Source organism: Nomascus leucogenys, chromosome 14 (genome assembly GCF_006542625.1).
Source record: "Nomascus leucogenys isolate Asia chromosome 14, Asia_NLE_v1, whole genome shotgun sequence".
In the NCBI taxonomy this organism is placed as follows: domain Eukaryota; kingdom Metazoa; phylum Chordata; class Mammalia; order Primates; family Hylobatidae; genus Nomascus; species Nomascus leucogenys.
Genome location: NC_044394.1, coordinates 41,668,529 through 41,690,322, shown reverse-complemented (window position 1 = coordinate 41,690,322; position 21,794 = coordinate 41,668,529). Strand labels below are relative to the sequence as shown.

Sequence of the window (21,794 nt, the reverse complement as noted above, 5' to 3'; positions counted from 1 at the left end):
CACACTGCAATTCTGCATAAGGTGAAGCTCCTGCTCTCACCCAAGTTTCCTGGTGTGTTCTTCATGAGGCTTCTAGACTCATAGAAAGTATTCTATCATAGATCACTGACCCAATCCTCAATCCTCTCATGCATGGCTTCCACATCTAGGGGACTTTGGCATGTCATGTGATCTCCCTGTGACCGAGCCAAGACAAGAACTCCCAACCTTCTCATTGCTAAATCACTGCTGTCTTCACTGTATCATATTGCCACAGCTGTTTTGCAAGATGACTAATTTATGAGAATAGTTCAAACAATGTTTCTGGAAGTATATTTCAATAAGGTCGGTGGAAGTTTAAAATAAATCAGTAAATAAAATAGTTACTTACTGATCATTTTGAAATTAATCTAGCTACTCATAAGCTTCTGCTGTTGAATTTATTTGTCCTTAATTCTCTAAGCTTTCTTCTGTTGCTCTATAAATAACATGAATAGAATAAATTTAAGAGAAACAAAACTTAAAACAGTTAAACCACACTGCCTTACAATCTTCACTCCACAGTCCCTTCTTACGAATGAAAAAAAAATCAGTAAACTGAAAACTTTATTGGAAGAAACTATCAGGCACTTCAGAAATTGCAGGAGGTTGGGTTTTTAAAATAATTTTTAAAGGTTTATTGAGAGGAACTGGTTTTCATACTTTCCCATACAATAAAATCAGGTGGCAGAAATGCAGAAAGAAAAAGAAATCAGGTCAGGTTTGAGCAGAAAATAATTTCCTCTGTCTGTGCTAGCCATTCTCATGAAGATCATCAACAAACGAAATGAGCCACCTTTTTTTTTTCTGAGACAGAGTCTCGCTCTGTCGCCCAGGCTGGAGTGCAGTGGTGCAATCTTGGTTTACTGCAACCTCTACCTCCCAGGTTCAAGCGATTCTAATGCCTCAGCCTCCTGAGTAGCTGGGACTACAGGCGAGCACCACCACACGTGGCTAATCCTTCGTATTTTTTTTTTTTTAGTAGAGATGGGGTTTCGCCATGTTGCCCAGGCTGGTCTCAACCTCCTGAGCTCAGACAATCTGCCTGCCTTGGCCTCCCAAAGTGCCAGGATTACAGCATGAGCCACTGCGCCTGGCCACCTTCTTACCAGTCCATTAAAATGACTCAGTACCAAAGGCCTCCAAGGACAATCATTTTAAATAATTCATTTTACATTTCATTCTTTGATAATTTAATAAGAACAAAATGGAGAAGCCTACATTCTGCTGAGGTTGTTCCTTTCAGTTATCTAAATTTATCTGCAATTCAAAATATCAAATGATAAATTTCAAAAGCAAGGCCACAAGAATCAATTACCTCTGCCTTCAGGAATCCAAAGACAATATTTCAAACACTCAGTCTACTTGGCTAGAACAGTAAGAGTCAGTATGAGAAAACCCTGTATAATTTGAGAAGAGAAATACCCATTGTGTTATATAACAGTGGTGTGTGTGTGTGTGTGTGTGTGTGTGTGTGTATGTGTGTCTGTGTGTCTCTCTGTGTGTGAGGGATTCACAAAACAAAGCCTGAATTGAATAACCAAAGAAAATGGTTATTAAGAATGCTATTGGCATATTAGTATGTACTATAATCATAAATGAGGTTGAAAATCCTTACACCAGCCTATTTTAGAATTGGCTGGGATTAATTAGTAACAGCTCAGCCACAAATGAAGTATTACATTTCCTCTGTTCCAAGGAAGAATAAAAACTCTGTATTCTATAATGAATATTAAAAAATATTTAAGCATACAGCCAGGTATGTCTTAGCATTAAATAAAAGAAAAACTGCAAGGTACCACTATGGGAGAAACACTTGTTCAAGGCTTGCTACTGCCTCTAAGGCTGATGTTAGGTTCTAAAGTCAACCTGTAAAATAACAGTCACACATGTAGTCAAATAAGCCATGAAAATAACTTGAGTCACTCAAAAGTACATGCTTTTGTAAACACGACTGTTTACAAACACACCAACTCTCCAGAAGTCTCACATACTTGCATTCCCTCCAGCATTTCCTGGTTGGCTCTTTCTTCAGTTACATCACAGATTAAATAGCTGCTTAGTGTTTAAGGGTCACGCTTAAAACAACAAAAATGAAGCATGTATTCTACCTGCTCCCAGCATATAAAACTATGATAATAATCAATAATTTCGGTAAAACAAATATGTGTATAACTCCACTGTATATGCCAAGCACAGTACCATGTGTCTTAAAAACATTATCTAATTTAATTTTCAACAAAACTCCTAGATATTATTATCCCTTATTTTAGAGGAAAATTTGACCATGGTCACATGATTCATGAATGGTGAATCTGGGATGCAAATCCAGCTCTGGCCATGCCTTTCTCAAATTTTCTATAATGCATAAATGTTCTGTGAGAGGTATACAAGGTTCTAGAAATAATACTGATGGTATTTCTTCCTAAAATTTAAGTACATTTAAAAAATACTACCAAGTTATTTCAGTGCTCCTATCTTTATACAATAATCTGCTCTTAAAAGGCGGCAACCCATACTACAGAACGACAGTTGCAGGCCAGACCGCCTGATGCTGTGTCACACACAGCAGGTGATGCACACTCCGTAAGCAGGCAGTGTCTCCATGGAGCACAGCAAGGCGCATGGCCCTCCTCACTGAATGTCGGTCTGCCTTCTATGCCTCACCTTGTCATTTAAGTACATATACATATATGTCTGTAATTATTTCCCTTTAAAACTTTTATTTAACCTCTCTAATTTGCTGCTTTCCTCGTTACGTTAGAGAACAGAGTTTTCAAATATCAGTGATGGTCTACAGCATTTACTTCCTAAAAACACCACTTTATGTCATTGTTCATTCTGATCCAGGAACAGGTGAGCTCCCGTACGTGATGATTTTTAAGGTATTCAAAGGTTAACTCCATTTGGGTAATGTTGTATGGCACCACTGCTACCTTCACAGTTGGCAGATTAATATTTGCGAAGAGGGCAGGTGGCGTGTCAACCACATGCTCACGCCTGCCGGTCTCTTTCCTGAACACCTGAACAAAGCCCAACCCCAGGCCTTTTGGTTAATCTCCCAAGACTCCCCTCTGCCCATCTAGTTTTGGACTATTCACCTGAAGTTTTTTACTTTTATGTCCTGCCTCTGTGCCTTTGCTCATTCTATGCCCTTGCCTGGAATGTAATTTTCTCTAAATACTTATTTTGCTTAAAACAAATCTAACAGAAGTTTTTCACCCTATTTGAAGACAGAAATTATGAAGTACTTTGTCTCTTAGGTGTCAAACAATATCTTCTAAATTTCACTTTCAAATTTCAATAAAAGCATATATAACAATAAAAACGAACAGGATAAGAAAGTAATTTGAACACCAGCATCTTAATCTACAAATCCCAACAATAAGAATCAAATAGTAAAAGTCCTGTAGTCGAGTATCATTGACGTGGCTTAGATTTTGAAGAATTTCTGCTAATAGAGAGTACATGGTCGGGGGAATGAAAATACAATACCAAGGGCTTTCCCCCAATCCCCTTCCAAAGAGAACAGAGATATGGGAAAACCCCAACTAATGTCCCCCAACCTAGAGGGCCAGGGCTGGAGAGGAGCACAAGAAGCCCAGAGAGATGCAGGGCATTTTGGCAAAGGATCAGGAACAAGAGGAATTTACATCCGAGAAGGCCAAGGTTGGTTTACCCCAGGCATAAAGGGCAGTAGTGACAAGGGGCAGGACAGGAAGAGCCACAGTGTGCACCTAAAATGGATGAGGGGCACGCAAACAGACCCAGAGAGCTGGCTGTGCGTTCCAGGCTCACCAGGCAGAGAAGAAACTGGGTACAGGTGAATTTCCCACTAGGCACTCACCCTTCTCTACTCTACCTGGGCTTCTGTACCTCCAAGTATGTAATATAAATGTACCTTCAAGAGCCTCCCAACACGTTTAAGTCATGAGAAGAAGATCAGAAGCATTGTCAGGCAAAGGCAGTGGATCTGAGCAGAATCCAGACACGGACCTGGGGCAAACGTCAGACCCTGCCACACCTGGATCTGCTTCATCAAGAGAAGGTGACAGGCAAAATCATGCCCTGCTCAATGCAAACAGTTCATAATACAAAGTGAAGGGGAAACTGCACTCAAGAGAGGACTGGCATTTGTAAATTCATAACTGGAAACAGAGTTCAACACTGATACTGTCTGCCTTAAAATTCAATAAAATAAAAATTTTAAATGAAAGGATAAGTTAAAAGTAATATAAGCAATCTAATAATCTATGAATATTTTAAAGCAGAGCTAACTCAGAAAGAAATGGGAGCACATCTAGGGCAGGTCTCTCTGAATGTGGATGACATAAACCGTGTAAAGGTGGGATTTCAATTCAGCGGACAAAGGATGACTCTGGCAATAAATAGTGCTACCCAGTGGGAGAAAAAGAACCACACCTCACATCAGATTAAATAAAGAGAGGCGGATCAAATGGCCTGCATATGTGTGTGCATCAAGTAGATGAAGACATTTAATAGCACATTTGTATAATACTAGGGAGAAGGAATCTTAAAGAATGAAGGAAAACACTAACAGTTTACATTACATAAAAATATAAAATTTTCTATGATGAAGATAAAGCCACATCACATGAAAAATATGATAAAGATGATAAAGGCTCATAATACAGGGGATAAAACCACATCCCTAATAAAATACTGACTTATAGGCTGATGAGAAAAAAGCAATCAGCTCAGTGAAAAAGCAGGGAAAAGTTGCAAAACTAGTAATTCTTGGAAGAGAAAATGCAGTGGTTAGTAAACTGTATATACAAAGATGTGCTTAGAAGGGGCTGGGCATGGTAGCTCATGGCTGTAATCCCTGCACTTTGGGAGGCTGAATTGGGAGGATCACTTGAGCCCAGGAGTTCGATACCAGTCTCTCTGGGCAACATAGTGAGACCTTGTGTCTACAAAAAAAAAAAAAATTGGCTGGACATGGTGGTGTGTCCCTGTAGTCCCAGCTACTCAGGAGGCTGGGGTGGGAGGACTGCTCAAGTCCAGGAGGTTGAGGCTGCAGTGAGCCATGATTGTACCACTGCACTCCAGCCTAGGTGACAGAGTGAGGCCCTGTCTTTAAAAAAAAAAAAAAAAAAAAAAAAAAAGCTCAGCAAAATGCAAATTAAAGTGCTAATAAGATAGTATTTTTTGATTATCCTATTGGCAAAAATAAGATCAAAGCTCTCCACTACTGCTCAGGCTGTACAGAGATGGGCATGTTCAAGAGTGAAATGTCACAGCACTCAGGTGAGTAACTGGAGACATCTATTAAAATAAAAATGTGCATATACTTTAGAGCAGCAATAGTATTTTGAAAAACCCATTCTATAAAACTAAAACCACAACTACATAGGACTATATGAATAAGGACTGCTATCATAGCATTACTCATAAAGAAAAAAATTATAACCTTGTTGTGCATTAGTAAGACAATATTTTAATATTCCAGGACATGTCCTTCCTATGGAAGGTCATGTTGTTCTTAAAATAAGCTAGATTTCTATGTATTGATCTGGAAGGATGCCTATGATATAATAAAATAAAAAGTAAAGGTGCAGAGTACTGAATAGAATATAATCCAATTTTTATTAAAAATATAAAAATGAACCCTATACATATTCATGAGTAAAGAAAAATGTACATGCTATTAACACTGATTTCCTCGCAGGTGGTACTGAGGGAGAAGAAAGAGTAATATTTTTCTTCACACGTCTCCATTTTGTTATTAGTATACCTAAATAATACTTCATAATTAAGAAAAACTCCAATACATTAAATCATCAATCTATTCATATTTAAATGTCAACAAAACACATCTAGACTTTAAGTCCATACTATATTTTCTGAGACCCTAGTTTTAAAAATTTATGCAAAATTAGCATTTTTACTCCATGCCCTTTTGTTCTGCTAATGAAATTGTTCATATTCCATGTCAACCTCCTATTTACAACTTACAGTCCAGCTTTTTTCTACCTCAAATTCTAGTTACTTGATGTGACTCTGAAGTTCTGAAACTGTATTCAGAAAAAAATGTAGAACAAAACGACATAAAGGCCCTGCAGAAACGTAGCTGGTGATTAAAACTAAGCAGCAGACGCTTCTATATAATAACATGTTTATTTTGCACTTCATAAATGCTTACAGATAAAAACATTCAACAGTACCTAATGACAGGTCAAAATATGGGATGCAAATACAGCAGTGCCTTTTAAGTTGAAGTTGCAGTTTTCTTATTGTTTATATTTGAAAACACCCAGCAAATGAATTTTAAATAATCCTAAGAACTCTGAATCTGAGGTAAAGAGCTCCCAAAATATAAATTTCAGTCCTATTCACAAGTATCTAAGTTATTTTTACAGAGAAGACCTCAATGTCTCTTCTCACGACAATTTTTCTAGTGATTCTGTGCTGTCCTATTTGACAACCCAAAAGATCTTCCTGAGTTTAAAGAGCATTCTTGTTCCTAATTTTTCTTTTATTAGACAGTAACTCTTGTCTTGTCTCATCCTTTGGATAATGTCACTAATGGCTCCATGCTGTGTACACTGTGAACCAGTTCCTCACGTGAGAATTGCAGGAGGTTTCTGCCTGATGGAGGTTGCTGAATTGGATTTCGATCTTCACAAACACACATATTTCCAGAAGTTTAAAATCACATTTTGAATTGTGTATCACTCTGATTTGAACACTAAGTTTCTGGGGTGAGTTTCATCCATGAAACTTTGGTGCAGTTGTCATTCAATCGTTTTCCATTAGATTTCTATTGCCATTGTCACCGTGCTTACCTATCCGGCTTAATAACATCCTTTATGAGCAAACTTCTATTTATGTTTAACCCAGCAAGATTCTGGAAATCAACCCAAAGCTTGGAGGCACCTTGTTTCAGACGAGGTAATGAAGTCAGACTCCGAGTGAAGGGGCTCAATCAAGACCCCACAGAAGGGGCTGGGCATGGGGTCTCAAGCCTGTAATCCCAGCACTTTGGGAGGCCGAGGCGGCCAGATCACTCGAGGTCAGGAGTTCGAGACCAGCCTGACCAACATGGTGAAACTGCGTCTCTACTAAAAATACAAAATTAGCCGGGCATGACGGCACATGCCTGTAATCCCAGCTACTTGGGAGGCCAGGGCAGGAGAATAGCTTAAACCCAGGAAGTGGAGCTTGCAATGAGCCAAGATCACACCACTGCACTCTAGCCAGGGCAACAAGAGTAAAGCTCCAACTCGCCGAACCTTCTGACTTCTTCGGAATATGACATCACGCAGATGGCTTTCTATTTTGCCTTGAGTAATGTGAATTCCAAGATGATCAGACACCACAATCAAAAGGAAGCAGAGAAATGAACACCAAAAAGTAGAACTTGAGCCTTAGGGTCTGGGCACGGTGGCTCATGTCTGTAATCCCAGCACTTTGGGAAGCTGAGGTGGGGATCACCTGAGGTCAGGGGTTCGAGACCACCCTGGCCAACATGATGAAACCCCATCTCTACTAACAATACAAAAATTGGCTGGGCGTGGTGGCAGGCGCCTGTAATTCCAGCTGCTTGGAAGGCTGAGGCAAGAGAATCACTTGAACCCAGGAGGCAGAGGTTGCAGTGAGCTGAGATCGCATCATTGCGCTCCAGCCTGGGCAACAAGAGTAAAACTCTGTCTCAAAAAAAAAAAAAGAAAAAAAAACACACACACACACAAACACAAAAGAACTCGGGCCTGCACCATACCCAGCTCTGCATCTGCTCTGCCACTGCACCCTTTCAGTACTCCAGCTGCAAATAGCTTTTCATAAGACTTGTACTTTGTTTTTTTCAGAACAACTTCATTTTATTCTCCAAATAAAAGATGGCTCAATCTTCTGAGGAAAAGTAAAAAGAGGGAAACATCATCTTTGATCATGCAGTGAGCTGATCCCAAAATGTGGACAAAAAGCAGAAACTTGACGGCAATGACTCTGAGAAAGAGAGAATGTCACAAGGAGACAACTGGGCTCTTTATAAAGAGGCAATTTCTCCTCTACACATTCCCCCTTTCATCTAGAGATGGCTGCGGCTCCCAATCATGGCAAGAGCTGGGCTGTCTTTCTTCCACCAAATGCTCTGCTATCTGACAGAGCCCAGGGAGCTGTGAAAATAGAAATGGGAGGGAGAGGCTGTAAAGGAGTTACCTAAGGCAATACAGTCTTAGTTCACAAACGCAAGAATTTCCAGCTTACACTATCCCACAGGGAAAAGCTAATCTCCAGGATAGGCCAACAGATTTTAATTCCTACTATTCCAATTTTTTGGAAGCCAAAGCTTTTCAGACATAAAAAATAAAATAAAAAAAAAGCCAGACTGCAAATGCCTGTACTAGGCTCTTTCCACCAGAACTTCTCCAGCAAAGAACTGTGTGGTGAAGCAGAGATGTCCAGGATGAACACCACAGGCCCCTCCAGAATTTACAGAGGCTCATGCTTCTCTCTACTGTCAAGGCCAAAAAACCTTCTTGCTTTTATAACTGCAACCTAAAAATCCTGAAGGCCTAAGAGAAGCTTATGTCCACATTGTTGAAATCTGTAAAATCGGGGGTCAGAGAACATGGAGGCAGACACAGCTCTTTAGAATTACAAACTGTGTGTCTAATGTCATAAACGTACATTTAAACTATGAAAAAAGAGTACTAGGTGAGTGAACAGATAATGCTGGCTGGAATAAGAGCACACTGAGAGGACCAGGTTCTGCATCAAAGGCCAAATTAAATGCTGGAGACCCCTGTCCATCATGCCGTCATGGGTGCTAAGGTGAGGTCTGTTCAGAAACTGCTAAAGAATCCTCAGGAGAACAGCCCCCCTCCACCTGGGAGAGGGGCTCAGTATCAGAGCATCTGTGGCAAGACAGCTGGAAAAGGGACCTTAAAGAATCTATACCTCCAACTTCCGCCCCGCCCCTCTCCATGGTAGCTGGAGAACACATGCTGAGCGGCTGTGACCCATTACAGCCATCAGAGCAACACAGAAGGCAGCACAGGCACACACAGTGACACTTGGGCTGACACGGATGTGCACACATGGAGTTAAGCCAATTCCAGTGGAGTCTGCACGTGCTGCGCTGCCACACTGCTCACCTCCAAGAGGTGACAATGCAAGAACTTGTGGTGCAGGCAAAACAAAACACATTCGAATCACAGACATTCTATTTAGAAACCAAGAGCATTAATTAGGCACAGATGTTAAGTGTGTTTAATTATCTCTTCTAAAGATTTTTTCCATGGATGTTTATTGGTGTTATATGACAAACACAGTAAGAGTAAGTCACCCTAAAAGTAATGGCATTTGCTGTTTCAGAACAAGAGAAACAAATGCCACAAACACAGAGGTCTTTCCCTGATGCTGCTTGAGAAGCCTGTGCCATGCGCTGCTCATGAACCATGTCTTTCATTAGAAAGCTTGTATGTGGCACAATATATCATTACATTGAGCTGCCTGTGTTTTTTCTGATTTTGCCAGGCCCCAGGACTCAACTTTTCAGGAAAAAGATGTGATGGGTTCATTTCAGTGAGAGTTTTCATTTCAAAGCCTTTTTCTCAATTGGTAGTTTTCAAAACTGGGAGGAGCCAGAGCTGAAAAAGTTATTATCTTTTCATCTATTACATTATATGTGTCCAATGAAACAGATCAGTTTTAGGTCCCTAAAAACACAATGGCTTGTTCACATTTCTGGAAGAGAAAGAGCAGGCTCACAAGCCACAACTAAGATATGGAGACGCCACTGTGTCAAAGAGGTTCAAAGTATTGCACCAGAATAACTCTAAGGCTGGCACTGGAGTTTCTTACTCTCCCACCAGGGAAAGGTCAGCTAACCAACCAGTCCAGAGAACAGCAGAGCTTAAAAAGACCTCAAAAACGACCCCCTCTTCCCACCTCTTTTAACAGAGGCAAGATGCAGGGCTGAGAATGAGATGTTACCGGTTGGCTGCAAACCTGACACTGGGAATGAGATATTGCTGGTTGACTGCAAAGATGAGGCTACCGCCTTCCTTCCCCACATACCTTAACATCAGTTATTCTGACTCTGAAATAAAAATATATGTGAAAGGGTAACAGGACTTCAGTCCTGTTACATGGATGAGTTAGATAATGTCCCACTGTTTAGTTACTGAGTTCCAGCAATGAATGCTGGTTTGCATTTCTGCCCGGGTGCTTCATCTCGTGCTTATCAGCCTGGCTGCAACCAACCCTGTGAGTGCCCATGGACACAAACAGAGCTTAAGAACCAGGTAATCTCATGTCGGGATCCAGGTGCTTTTTGGGTGATCTTACCTTCTCTCAGCCGTCCTTGAGGACCTCGTCAGAGAATGCTCTGCAAGTTCTTTGGCTGTGGCTGAACCAAGAATGACTTTTGAGTTCTCACTAGATGACTGTCAAAGTCAAATTGAGTTTCAATCAAGAACTCCTTCAGCCAAGATGGAAACACTAGGTGGCTTCCGGAGCTTTGAGGGTGTGAGTTGGTTTCAAGTCTTGCTCATGGGGTAGGTGCTGGAAGTGGCTGAACCATCAGCGACTAACTGCCATATAGTCAACTCTTTAGAGGGGGCAGCTTGCCAGAGAAGTGCAAAATCAGCATCATCGGCACTTGTCTGACTTCCTGCCAAATGCGTTGACAGAAACGTTCTGATGCCTGATTTCAGTACTGTGACATGTTCTCATTGGTGTCCATTCTAAAATTTCGAAATGTTTTTTGATAAGGGATTAAACTGTTCGATTGGGAGGTAGGTTTGCAAATCACTGGAAAATCAAAAAAGAAACATTCTGTGCTTAAAAAAAAAAAAGGTGACGTTAAGATTGAAGATGCAGGATGCAGCATAGGGAGTCCTCAACTGCCAGGACATATGCGGACATTTCCTAGAATATCAGGGTTCACACTGCACAGTCTGGCCTGTGTCTCAGAATATATGTAAGAAACATGGCATCTCATACAAGAACCTGGCCTGTGTCTCAGAATATCCGTAAGAAACACAGTATCTCATACAAGAACCTATTCGGGGCCACCATAGAAACTCAGGACTTGTCTTTTACTATTTATCATTAAAATAATGTCCATGTGAAGCAACACAAGTTCTGACTTGGATTTTCTTCCAATGACAGACAATAGGGAAGCAAGACAGAGGCAAACAAACAAAAGCAGACACAGAGGCCACCCAGAACGGCCTCACTACTGTTTCAGTAGGGAACACTGTGAAATCTAGTTTTCCTATTCTCCCTCTACCTCCACTTAAAATTCACATCCTTTGGTGTCCAGAGGGTAAAGCTCTGTCTATAAAGTAATGACCTTGTCTGGCGCATGTGTAGTCCTAGTTAGTCAGGAGGCTGAGGCAGAAGAATCTCCTGGGCTCAGTAGTTCAAGTCCAGCCTGGGCAACATAGTGAGACCCCATCTCTAAAAATAAATAACTAAATAAAATAATGATCTTGATATTAATTTTTCAACAGTGAATTGTGGAGCTAGCTACATCTGATCTTCATCCTTCCCCAAAGGCCATTTTATGTAAAAGTTATAAACAAAGAAATAAGGAATTACTTGGAGCAGAATTGACAGGAGAATCACAGCTGAATTCTGAAAAATCTCTTTCCAGTGTCATGAAATTCATGATAACCGAACATCAGATCAAAAGGCTCAAGAGCTAGCCACTGATCTTGGAAATATGTAAACACTAGGGCCAACTGATCAACATTCAAAACCCAGGAAATATGATCTAAAAAGACTATGTTTGATATTTGAGAGACACCTAAAAATTCAAAATCATTTCCTAATATCCAAGAATCTCAAAATTAAGGACACTGATTCCTCATTGGGTAAATATAATATTAGCTAAAGCAAAAAATGCTGTTTATAAATTTGTCTGTAAACCATCTAAATTTCAGATAATAATTAACACTGCATTCACTTTGGGAATACCTTCCTCTTAAATGTCACTGTTAGTAGAGCTCCCTGGGCTGATACACTGTGTGCTTCTCCCCATCAAGAGCAGAAGGGAATGTCACACATCAGCCAAATGCATGTTTTCCACTCTCACCCTTTTTTAATAAAGTAGGTTATGTCAAGGCCTTTTGATGTAGCTCATGGGTGTTCTCAATAAGCAGGCACATCCTTGGGCCCGGAGAAATGTGTCCTTCTCTGGCGGCTCCTCCCCTCAGGAGTGATTCCAGCTTCTCCCACTGCATGGGAGTGACCTGTGCAAGGTGGTGGATTTGTATTTATTAGTGTGCACTCCCCTGCATTAATAAATACTAAGATTCAAGGAGCATTCTAGACAGGACTTCTATTCTTTAAGCCTAGCAGGATACTTGGCTAGAACTGGCCCTTCATATGTAAGTGAGAAGCTTAGCAGCCTCTCATGCTGCAGCATGGCAGGGACTGGGTACTGTACAGAATGTTCCTAGTGGTAAGGTGGTGCTAGTAATTCAGGGTGATCTCAGAAAGGAAATAGCAGAGCCTGGCACAGACATGAAGAGTCCAATCCCCACCAGGGAGCCCCATACATAGTGACTGAGAAGCAAGCATGGCCCTGGTGCCCACCAGACTCACGGAGGGGCAGCTCTGCTGGTGACCACCCTGCCGTGGCCCTGCACATCCCCCAGCTCCTTCTGCAACCGGGCATTCTTCTCCTCCTCCTCCAGCAGTTTCCTCTTCACAGTGCGCAGCTCCTGCTGGGCCTCACACTTGATGTCATTGGCCACCACCACTGCGGTCTGCAGATCCGCCTGGAACCGCCTCCATTCCTCGGTCTCCTCCTAAAAACGCCAGAGCCCATCCCTATGTCAGACACCTGCCAGGGCCGGTGCCTGGGCAGGGACCCCAGAGTCCCCGTGTTGGTCACCAAGAAAAAAATGCCAGCAGTGTTTGGTGAGGCCCTGCTTTCACGGTGGCTCACTGCTAGGAAAAGGCACTGGTGGAATTACACCTTCAGGTTATGAGAGTTCTCCATCCTGACACCAAATGACTGCTTTGATTTTACTTCCTGCCAACAAGAATTTACAGTTCCAGGGCCCACCATGCCGTGGAAACGTTCCAAAAGAAAGCAGGATAGAGAGAGTGATCCACACCTTGGAGGGGATAATTTATAGGAAGATGGTGGTGAAGGCTCCCACCCACATCTCACCTTCATCTGCTTGGTCAGAGTCTTTAGCTGCCTCTCCAGGTCTGACTTCTGTTCCTCCAGCTTGATCACATTACCTAGAAATAAATAATTCAGACAGGGCTTGGAAAAGCTGTGAGACTCAAGAGAAGATAAGCTAGGTAGCAAAGAAACGGGCAGCTCCAGATGCCACAACAGGCATCCAAATCCATCCATTCTACTCTAAATGCAACTTTTAGCAATTTCAATTTACCCTGTAAACCAGGGAATGGACACAAGAGCCTCCTCTGAGATAGAGAACAGGATGATCTGGAAAATATGTGATGTGTATTGAGGTTACTGTCTCAGCAGACAGAATGCACAACCAAATAGCAGCACTACGGGAAGAGGCCATGGCCACGCACACTTGCACACTGAGTCTGGCCTCCCTCGCACTCACACACAATCGTCCTAAGTGTCCTTTATTGCTGTGAGATAGAGGCTTTCACATAACAGAGCAAATGAATGCTTATTCCTCCTGTGATTTGTAAAGCACTTTCTAGAGTCGTGGGTCTCAACCACAGTTAAGCCTCTGAATCACTGGTGAAGCTTTTCAAAAGCACCGATGTTCTAGTCCCACACTCCAGACACCTGGAGGCAGAATCTCCAAGGACAGACACAACCTGGGGATGTGTGCATTTAACATCTTCCCCAGGTGGCTTGCCTGCCTCTCCCTACTTAAGGACACCTGCAGCCCCTTGTTCTCCTTGCCTCCAATTCTTTCCATATAGCTATCAGAGTCATTCAAATTTAAATCTGATGGTGTCAGTCACCGAGCTGAAATTCCTCAATAGGTCCTCATGCTCTAACCTAGAGCATTAGTTTTCTATGAAGGATGCAAATCAGAATCACCAGAGTAGGCTAAAAAGATGCTGTGGACAGGTCCTACCCCAGCAGTTCTAGTTCTAGTGGGACTGAGAGTTTGTGTCTGGAATCAATGCTGCACAGCAGAAAACACTCCCTAACTTCCTTTTATTTTCCAGTCCATTCCTTTCCCATCAGGATCTTATAGGAAGAAGTGATTGGTCTAGGCTGGATTTATGTGTTCCTAGGTCTCTGTGCAAAAACATATCTTAACAATACCTCAATATCCTTTTAAAAAGTTTAAAAGTTTTTCAAAGGATGGCTTGTATTATTGTCAGTCTTGGATATATGATGATATAACCACAGGGGTGTGTCTAAATTTTGCTGTGGACATTAATTAAACACTGGTTTTCTTAGTGTATCTGTGCTGACTTTTAAGGATTTAGGACAATACAACCCTATTTTCAATAGCAAAATATCACAAAAACAAAAACAAAACAAAACAGAACTTGTCTTCTTTGACTTTTCTTCTCAATCATGGTGCTGGGTTTGGAAGGATACACTGATGATGATGGCGTCCAGGTTTTCAGTTGTATCCTGAGAACAGCCTGGATGGCACCGACACTGAACGCTGAGGTTCCACAGTTCTAGTGCATGTCATGTTCAAGGAGAAATGGGGCAGGTGCTGTCAACTCTCACTCTAACCAACTAATCAATGTCTGAAATACATAGTCAATTCTAATAATCATGGTAGTTGCAGAGAGTTGCCATGCACACCAAATCAGAAAACATTGAACTACTGTCTCTAGGAAAAATACAGGTTAGGTTCCTGCAAGCCTCTAGTCACAACATTCTCATCAACTAAAATGCCATTTGCATTATGTAGACTTATCTGCCAATGTCTCTATAAACAAGCCAGGCTCATCAACCATGGAAACCCACTCTTTCCTTTTTTCCTCTTCCTGAATAACACTTAGCAAGTATTTTTAAATTCTTCAGCTTCTTGATCTGCAGAACCTGCCTTGCCTGCAAGGTTAACCTTTCTCACACCTTACGGCCTTTTGAAACTTGGGAGCCAACCAGCACTAGCCAAGAAGGGGTTAACATTTTCCTGACCCTGGGTGATGTGAACAAACATTGCTTTGGTTTTCAGCCACACAACAATATTGCCCACAGCTTTTTAAAACTGGCTGTCATCTCACAAATCCATGAATTTGGCTGCTCTAGCACATCACTTTAGCATGTCTCAGGGCAGCCGTATATACATATTGTCAAACTTCTTCTTCCTTTCTCTGATGCACTGTATTGGGTTTTTTTGTTTGTTTTTCTTTTTTATTTTTTAGAGATGCAGTCTTGCTCTATTGCCTAGGCTGGAGTGCAGTGGCATAATCTTGGTTCACTGCAGTCTCTGCCTTTCAGGCTCAAGGGATCCTCCCACCTCAGCCTCCAGAGAAGCTGGGACTAAAGACATGCACCACCACACGTGGCTAGTTTTTATTTATTTATTTATTTTTTTGTCAAGACAGAGTCTCACTATGTTGCCCAGGCTGGTCTCGAACTCCTGGACTCAATCGATCCTCCCGCCTCAGTCTCCCAAAGTGCTGAGATTACAGGGATGAGGTCACTGCACTTGGCCTGATGCCCTGTACTGTTGATTCAATAACACTGAACTCACGCGCAATGGGACAAGAGCTTGCATCTGCATGAAGCTTCCCTAATACACCTGTTTTCTCTGTAGGTGCATCTCAACCTCACTGTGCTTGGGGATAGTGGACAGCACTGCAGCACTGCACTCAGGGCCATTTTAAACAGCAAAGTCACCAAAAACAAAAGCACAAAAATGTTAAAAGCATGGTATTAAGCAGACTGTAAAAAAGACACATGTACAGTATGAGAAGGCCAAGTGTGTCTGTCTGACCTGAGTTGGGAACATAAGCACTGGATGACACAACCTTTTCACTTCTCTGTGCATGTCTGAAAATGACTGTGGAAGTGCTCTGTGTATTGGTTTTGGGGTTAAAATACGTTTTATCAAGCAGGTGAATTCACAAATGTGAAATCTGTGAATAAGGAGGATCGACTGCACGGGGTAGAGAACTTCTCAGGCAACTGACCAAGCTATTCTTAGTAATGGCTGGTGTGACTAAATGCTTTGTGCATTAAATCTTTTGTTACCAAAGAAAACACATTAGATGCGATAATTTGGTAAGGCTTATTTGGACAAAGAAGGTAATGTTTAATCTCTTTTAAAAATTTCTTTCCCAATTCAAAGCAAACAATGAGTTCATAAATAAGCCATATGCTGATGTCTCTTCAGCAACTAAGTGGCAAACATCTAGAAGTTACTTGATATCCTACCACCAATGGGACACATGCAGGAACTGTTTTCTCCCTTAGACCAAGAGCGCACATTGTTCACCCACTCTGACACCTATCATCCATCTCTATCAGATACAAGAGATAACACAGTGTCAGTACTTGATGACTGGCAAGCAATTTCTTCTGAATAACTTTCTCCTACCCTGCAGAATATCCTTAGGAAGGGTCCCTGTGAACTCTCACAGTCACAGCTGAAGTATCCTAACATGTGGCCTTCAAGCTGATCAGGCTGCCTGGAGACAGCAGCAGTAGCATGGCTCACACACAGCACATCCAGCATAGCCAAAAAACATTTGCAGCTGAGTACGGTGGCTCACACCTATAATCCCAGTGCTTTGAGAGGCCAGGAGGATCACCTGAGCCCAGGGGTTTGAGGCTGCAGTGAGCTCTGATTGCTGCAGTGAGCTACAACTGCACCACTGCACTCCAGCCTGGGTGATAGAGCGAGACCTCTAAAAAAACAAAATGAAAAAAGCATTTCTATTTTTCACAGTCACCTACACACTGCTGACTCATGTTCAACAGTCTTCTGTCATCCCAGTTTTCAACTGCTGTAATCATTGATCTCTTAATCTCTAGTTTTTAAACTAGAGATTAATGATTGTTTCTTAGGCGACCTTCTTCCTAGGAGATTACAGCGCACTCAAATGAGACACTTCGTAAACCCCAGCCAACATACAGTCAAACCCACCCCCCCAGTCACCCACTTCTGCTGGTTTCTTTAGTGTCCTACTCAGCTCCATTCCACATTTCTCCTGGGCTTGACCTCATTTACTTTCTTTTGCAGTGGCGCAATCTCAGCTCACTGCAACCTCCACCTCCTGTGTTCAAGCGATTCTCCTGCCTCAGCCTCCTGAGTAGCTGGGATTACAGGCGCCCACCACCACGCCCGACTAATTTTGTATTTTTAGTAGAGACAGGGTTTCACCATGTTGGTCAGGCTGGGTCTCGAACTCCTGACCTCAGGTGATCCTCCTGCCCCAGCCTCCCAAATTGCTGGGATTATAGGTGTGAGCCACCATGCCTGGCAGAACCCACTTACTTTCTAGCTCACTAATGAGTTGATTATTGTGTAACTTGACAGCCCGGTGCTGTTCCACCTGATCTTCCAATTCAAATATGGTTTCTTTCATGTCTTTGATCTCTGCATCACTCTCTGATGCTTTTTCTTGCAGCTTTAGGCTGGTTCTGCTCAGCTGTTCGGCTTGGTGATCACATATCTCCTTCAGGTATGAATAATCCTTTTCCACCTAAAATAAAAGGAAGGTTCCTTGGTCAGTTTAACAACAACAAAATTCTCACAGTGATCTGTACACTAGAAGGCCAAGCCCCACCATGATGCAATATACCCATGTAACAAACCTGAACATGAACCTCTTCAATCTAAAATAAAACATTACGAAAAGCTCCCCACAAGTCAGCAGCAGGCTCATGGACATAGTAGCAAAGATGCCTTTGGCATGTGCTGTTTCTTGCATTCTTAGCCTCAGAAACAGCCAAGGCTGTGAATAGTCAGAGAAACACGATGTGTGCTTCCAAATGGCTGGATTCTGTGCCCCTTCCTACAAGCAGGAGGGAATCTGCATGCACTTAAATATTCCTCTTTCCCGCAGCTGGGGAGAGCAGTGCTTCCCTGGGAGGCACTGGCCCTGCACCAAGAGAGCCGCCTGGTGTGGCCACCCCCACCGCACATCTGCTATGGAGCAGCACCCTCTGCTGCTGAGCTGTGAACAACGCCCCTGAAGCCAGGCTAATCTGCACACCCCCAGGTTCCCTTAGAGATAAGATACTTGTGGCTACAATGCTTCTTGAGAGGAATCTCTAAAGATTCTCTTTCACATTCATGTTCTATCACAGCAAAAATGTGATAGAGAATGCCAGCGGAAGGCACACAAAAACGTACACACACAGAAGCAGAAAAGTGGCAGGGCATGATCACTTCATCTGTTCAATTTTTTAATTGTTAAACATTTTAAATATACAGAAAAGCACCAAAAATAATAATCATGCACCAAACAGACTTAACAACGGTTAAATGTTGTCACATTTGCAAAATCTTTTTACTTTAATAAGAATTTTTTAAACCCTCAATCTTCCCTCCTACCTCAGAGAGTAATAAGCATTATCCTAAAATTGGTATGTGGTCATCCCTTGAATGGCTTTTCACTTTTACTATATATGCATGTGTCCATGATAATACGTAGTATTGTCCTTTTACACAATGTTATATTATATTGTGCTTTTGCAGTGGATTATACTGTATCTGTATTCTTCTGCATTTATAACATGGTAATATGCTTTGTCCTCTACAATACTATGCTTATTATGCTCTTGCATTTTAACTGTGTTTTTGAAATGCATCCACACTGATATACATCATGCTAGGTCATTACTTTAATTGGTGCATAGTATTCCACTGTCTGGCTATATTCATTATTTTATTATTACAAAAATGCTGCAATAAACATCATTGTCCCTTCTCTACAGTCCTTTAACATTACTAAATAGCTGTATATTTAGCAGGTAATCTGGTGGTGGGGGTGGGGTTTCTTTGTATGCAATGAAATTTTTTTCCAATTACATTTCATGTGCAAAACCTGATAAGCTCTATGGCAATAGGAACCTTGTCTGTTTAATTCACCATTGCACCCCTAGTGTCTACACAGCATCACACACAGGAGGCATTTAATGAATATTTGATGAATGATTGAACACTGGGAGGCAGCACTGCAGGGTCATTCACTGGGAAATTGTGACAAAGGATAAGGAAAGGAGGAGAGACCTGGAGACAGAACAACATGGCCAAAAAGAATCCTCCAGCAATGGCTTCCCTGCAGGAACACCAAATGGAACTGCTATCCACACAAGAAAGCAACTTCATAAGAACCAAAAATCAGATGAACGATCACAGTGCCTGGTTTTAACACATCATATCAAGGAAAGACGCACCGGAGAGGGGAGGAAAGACCGTCTTGACTCTCCAACATCCCCTCTCCCTCATCCCTTGGCAGGAACCACATGGTACAGAGACAGCAGCTGTGCACCCAGGGGGAGGGAAAGCACAATGATTGTGAGATTGCATTGGAATTTGGTGCTGTCCCATCACAGCATAAAGCAACACAGGACAGAATTCAGCCAGCACCCATAGAAGGAGCATTTAGACTAGCCCTAGCCAGAGGGGAATCTTCCATTCCAGTGAGACTCTGAGTTCTGGCAAGCCCTACCTCTATGGGCTAAAGCACTTTAGAGTCCTAAGTAAATCTGGAAGAGTCTAGGCCACAAGGGCTGCAATTTCTGCGCAAATCCTGGTGCTGTGCTGGGCTCAGAGACAGTGGACTTGGGGTGCACATGACCCAGTGAGACACCAGCTGGAGCAGCCAAGGAAGTGCTTGCACCACTCTTACCCCAACCCCAGGCAGCACAGCTCACAGCTCTGGGAGGAGAGGGAAGAGTAAAGAGGACTTTGTCTTGCAACTTGGATACCAGCTCAGCCACAGTAAAATAAAGCACCAAGCAGACTGCTAAAGTTGCCGACTCCAGGCCCTAGCTCCCAAGTAGCATTTCTAGACCTACTCTGGGCTAGAAGGGAACCCATCACCCTGAAGGGAAAGACACAAGCCTGGCTAGATTCCCCATCTGCTGACTAAAGGGCCCTTGGGCCTTGAATAAACATCAGCAGTAGCCAGGCAATAGTCACTACAAGTTTTGACTGAGACCCAGTGCTGGGCTGGCTTCAGGTCTGACCCAGCATAGTCTCAGTAGTGGTAGCCACAGGAGTGCTTCACCCCTGCTCCAACTCCAGGCAGCTCAGCATGAAGAGAGAGACTCTGTGTGTTTAGGGGAAAGTAAGGAAAAGGAACAAGAGACTCTGCCTCATAAACCGGGAAATTCTCCTAGATCTTATCTAGGACCACCAAGGTGATACCTCAATGAGTCTGCAAGAATCACAGCATTACTGGGCTTGTGGTGCCCCCTAATGCAGACACAGCTGCAGTGACCAAAGGCTTAGATCCTAACACTCAATTCCCTTTGAATATCTGGAAAGTCTTCTCAAGAAAGACAAGTACAAACGAGCCCAGACTGAGAAGATTGAATAAATACCGCACTCTTCCATGCCCAGACGTCTATGAACATCCACAAGCATCAAGACAATCCAGGAAAACATGACCTCATCAAATCGAGTAAATAAGACACCAGTGACCAATCCCAGAGTGACAGAGATGTGATCTTTCAGACAGAAAATTCAAAATAGCTGTTTTGAGGAAGCTCAATGAAATTCAAGATAACTCAGAGAAAGAATTTAGAATCCTTTCGATATATTTAATAAAGAGATTGAAATAATTTTTTTTTTTTGAGACAAACTCTCACTCTGTCGCCCAGGCTGGAGTGCAGTGACATGATCTCAGCTCACTGCAACCTCTGCCTCCCAGGTTCAAGCGATTCTCCTGCCTCAGCCTCCTGAGTAGCTGAGATTACAGGCAGGCACTACCACGCCTGGCTAATTTTTGTATTTTTAGTAGAGACGGGGTTTCGCCATGTTGGTCAGGCTGGTCTCGAACTCCTGACCTCGTGATCTGCCCGCTCCGGCCTCCCGAAGTGCTGGGATTACAGGCATGAGCCACCGTGCTTGGCCGAGATTGAAATAATTTTTTTATAAATAAAGCAGAAATGATGGAGCTAAAAATTTATGACATACTGAAGAATGCATCAGAGTCTCAACAGCAGAACTGAGCAAACAGAAGAAAAATTAGTGAGCTTGAAGACAGGCTAATTGAAAATATACAGAGGAGACAAAATTTAAAAAAAATAAAGCACATATACAAGATCTAGAAAACAGTCTTAAAAAAGCGCAAATCTAATAAGTTATTGGCTTTAAAGGGGAGGTAGAGAGAGAGATTGGGGTAGAAAGTTTATTCAAAGGGATAATAACAGAGAACTTCCCAAATCTGGAGAAAAATATTAATACTCAAGTACAATAGGTTATAGAACACCAAGCAGATTTTGCCCAAGTAAGACATTTTAATAAACCAATTCCCAAAAGGCAAAGATAATGAAAAGATCCTAGAAGCAGCAAGAAAAAAGAAACAAAGGAGCAGACTTCTCAGTGGAAACCTTACAGGTCAGGGAGAGAGAGGCATGCCATATTTAAAGTACTGAAGAAAAAATGTCAAACATGACAGAGAAACAGACTTTCCCAGACAAACAAAACCTGAGAAATTTCATCAACAGCAGACAAGAAATGCAAATGGGAGTTCTTTGATCTGACATTAACAAACAAAAAGAAATCATCTGAACATACAAAACTCATTGGTAACAGCAAGTACACAGACAAACAGAGAATATTTTAACACTGTAATTGTGATGTGTCAACTACTCGTATCTTAAACAGGAAGACTAAAAGATGAATCTATCAAGAGAAATA

General features: G+C 42.2%; 1 protein-coding gene across 12 annotated transcripts in view; it reads right to left on the bottom strand.

The window, feature by feature from the left end:
- Positions 1-21,794, bottom strand: part of SPECC1 (sperm antigen with calponin homology and coiled-coil domains 1) — a 295,377-nt gene that overhangs the window by 82,060 nt on the left and 191,523 nt on the right. For 8 of the 12 annotated variants that reach the window (XM_030828445.1, XM_030828444.1, XM_030828446.1 and 5 more), the window contains 3 exons: positions 17,415-17,622; positions 13,175-13,248; positions 12,601-12,806 (listed from right to left, as the gene is read on the bottom strand). In XM_030828445.1, the coding sequence (XP_030684305.1) occupies positions 12,601-12,806; positions 13,175-13,248; positions 17,415-17,622 (488 nt within the window). Of the gene's footprint in view, positions 1-5,602; positions 8,160-12,591; positions 12,807-13,174; positions 13,249-17,414; positions 17,623-21,794 lie in introns of those variants that run through there. The other 4 variants (XM_030828452.1, XM_003281501.3, XM_003281502.3 and 1 more) reach the window with 3 other exon arrangements.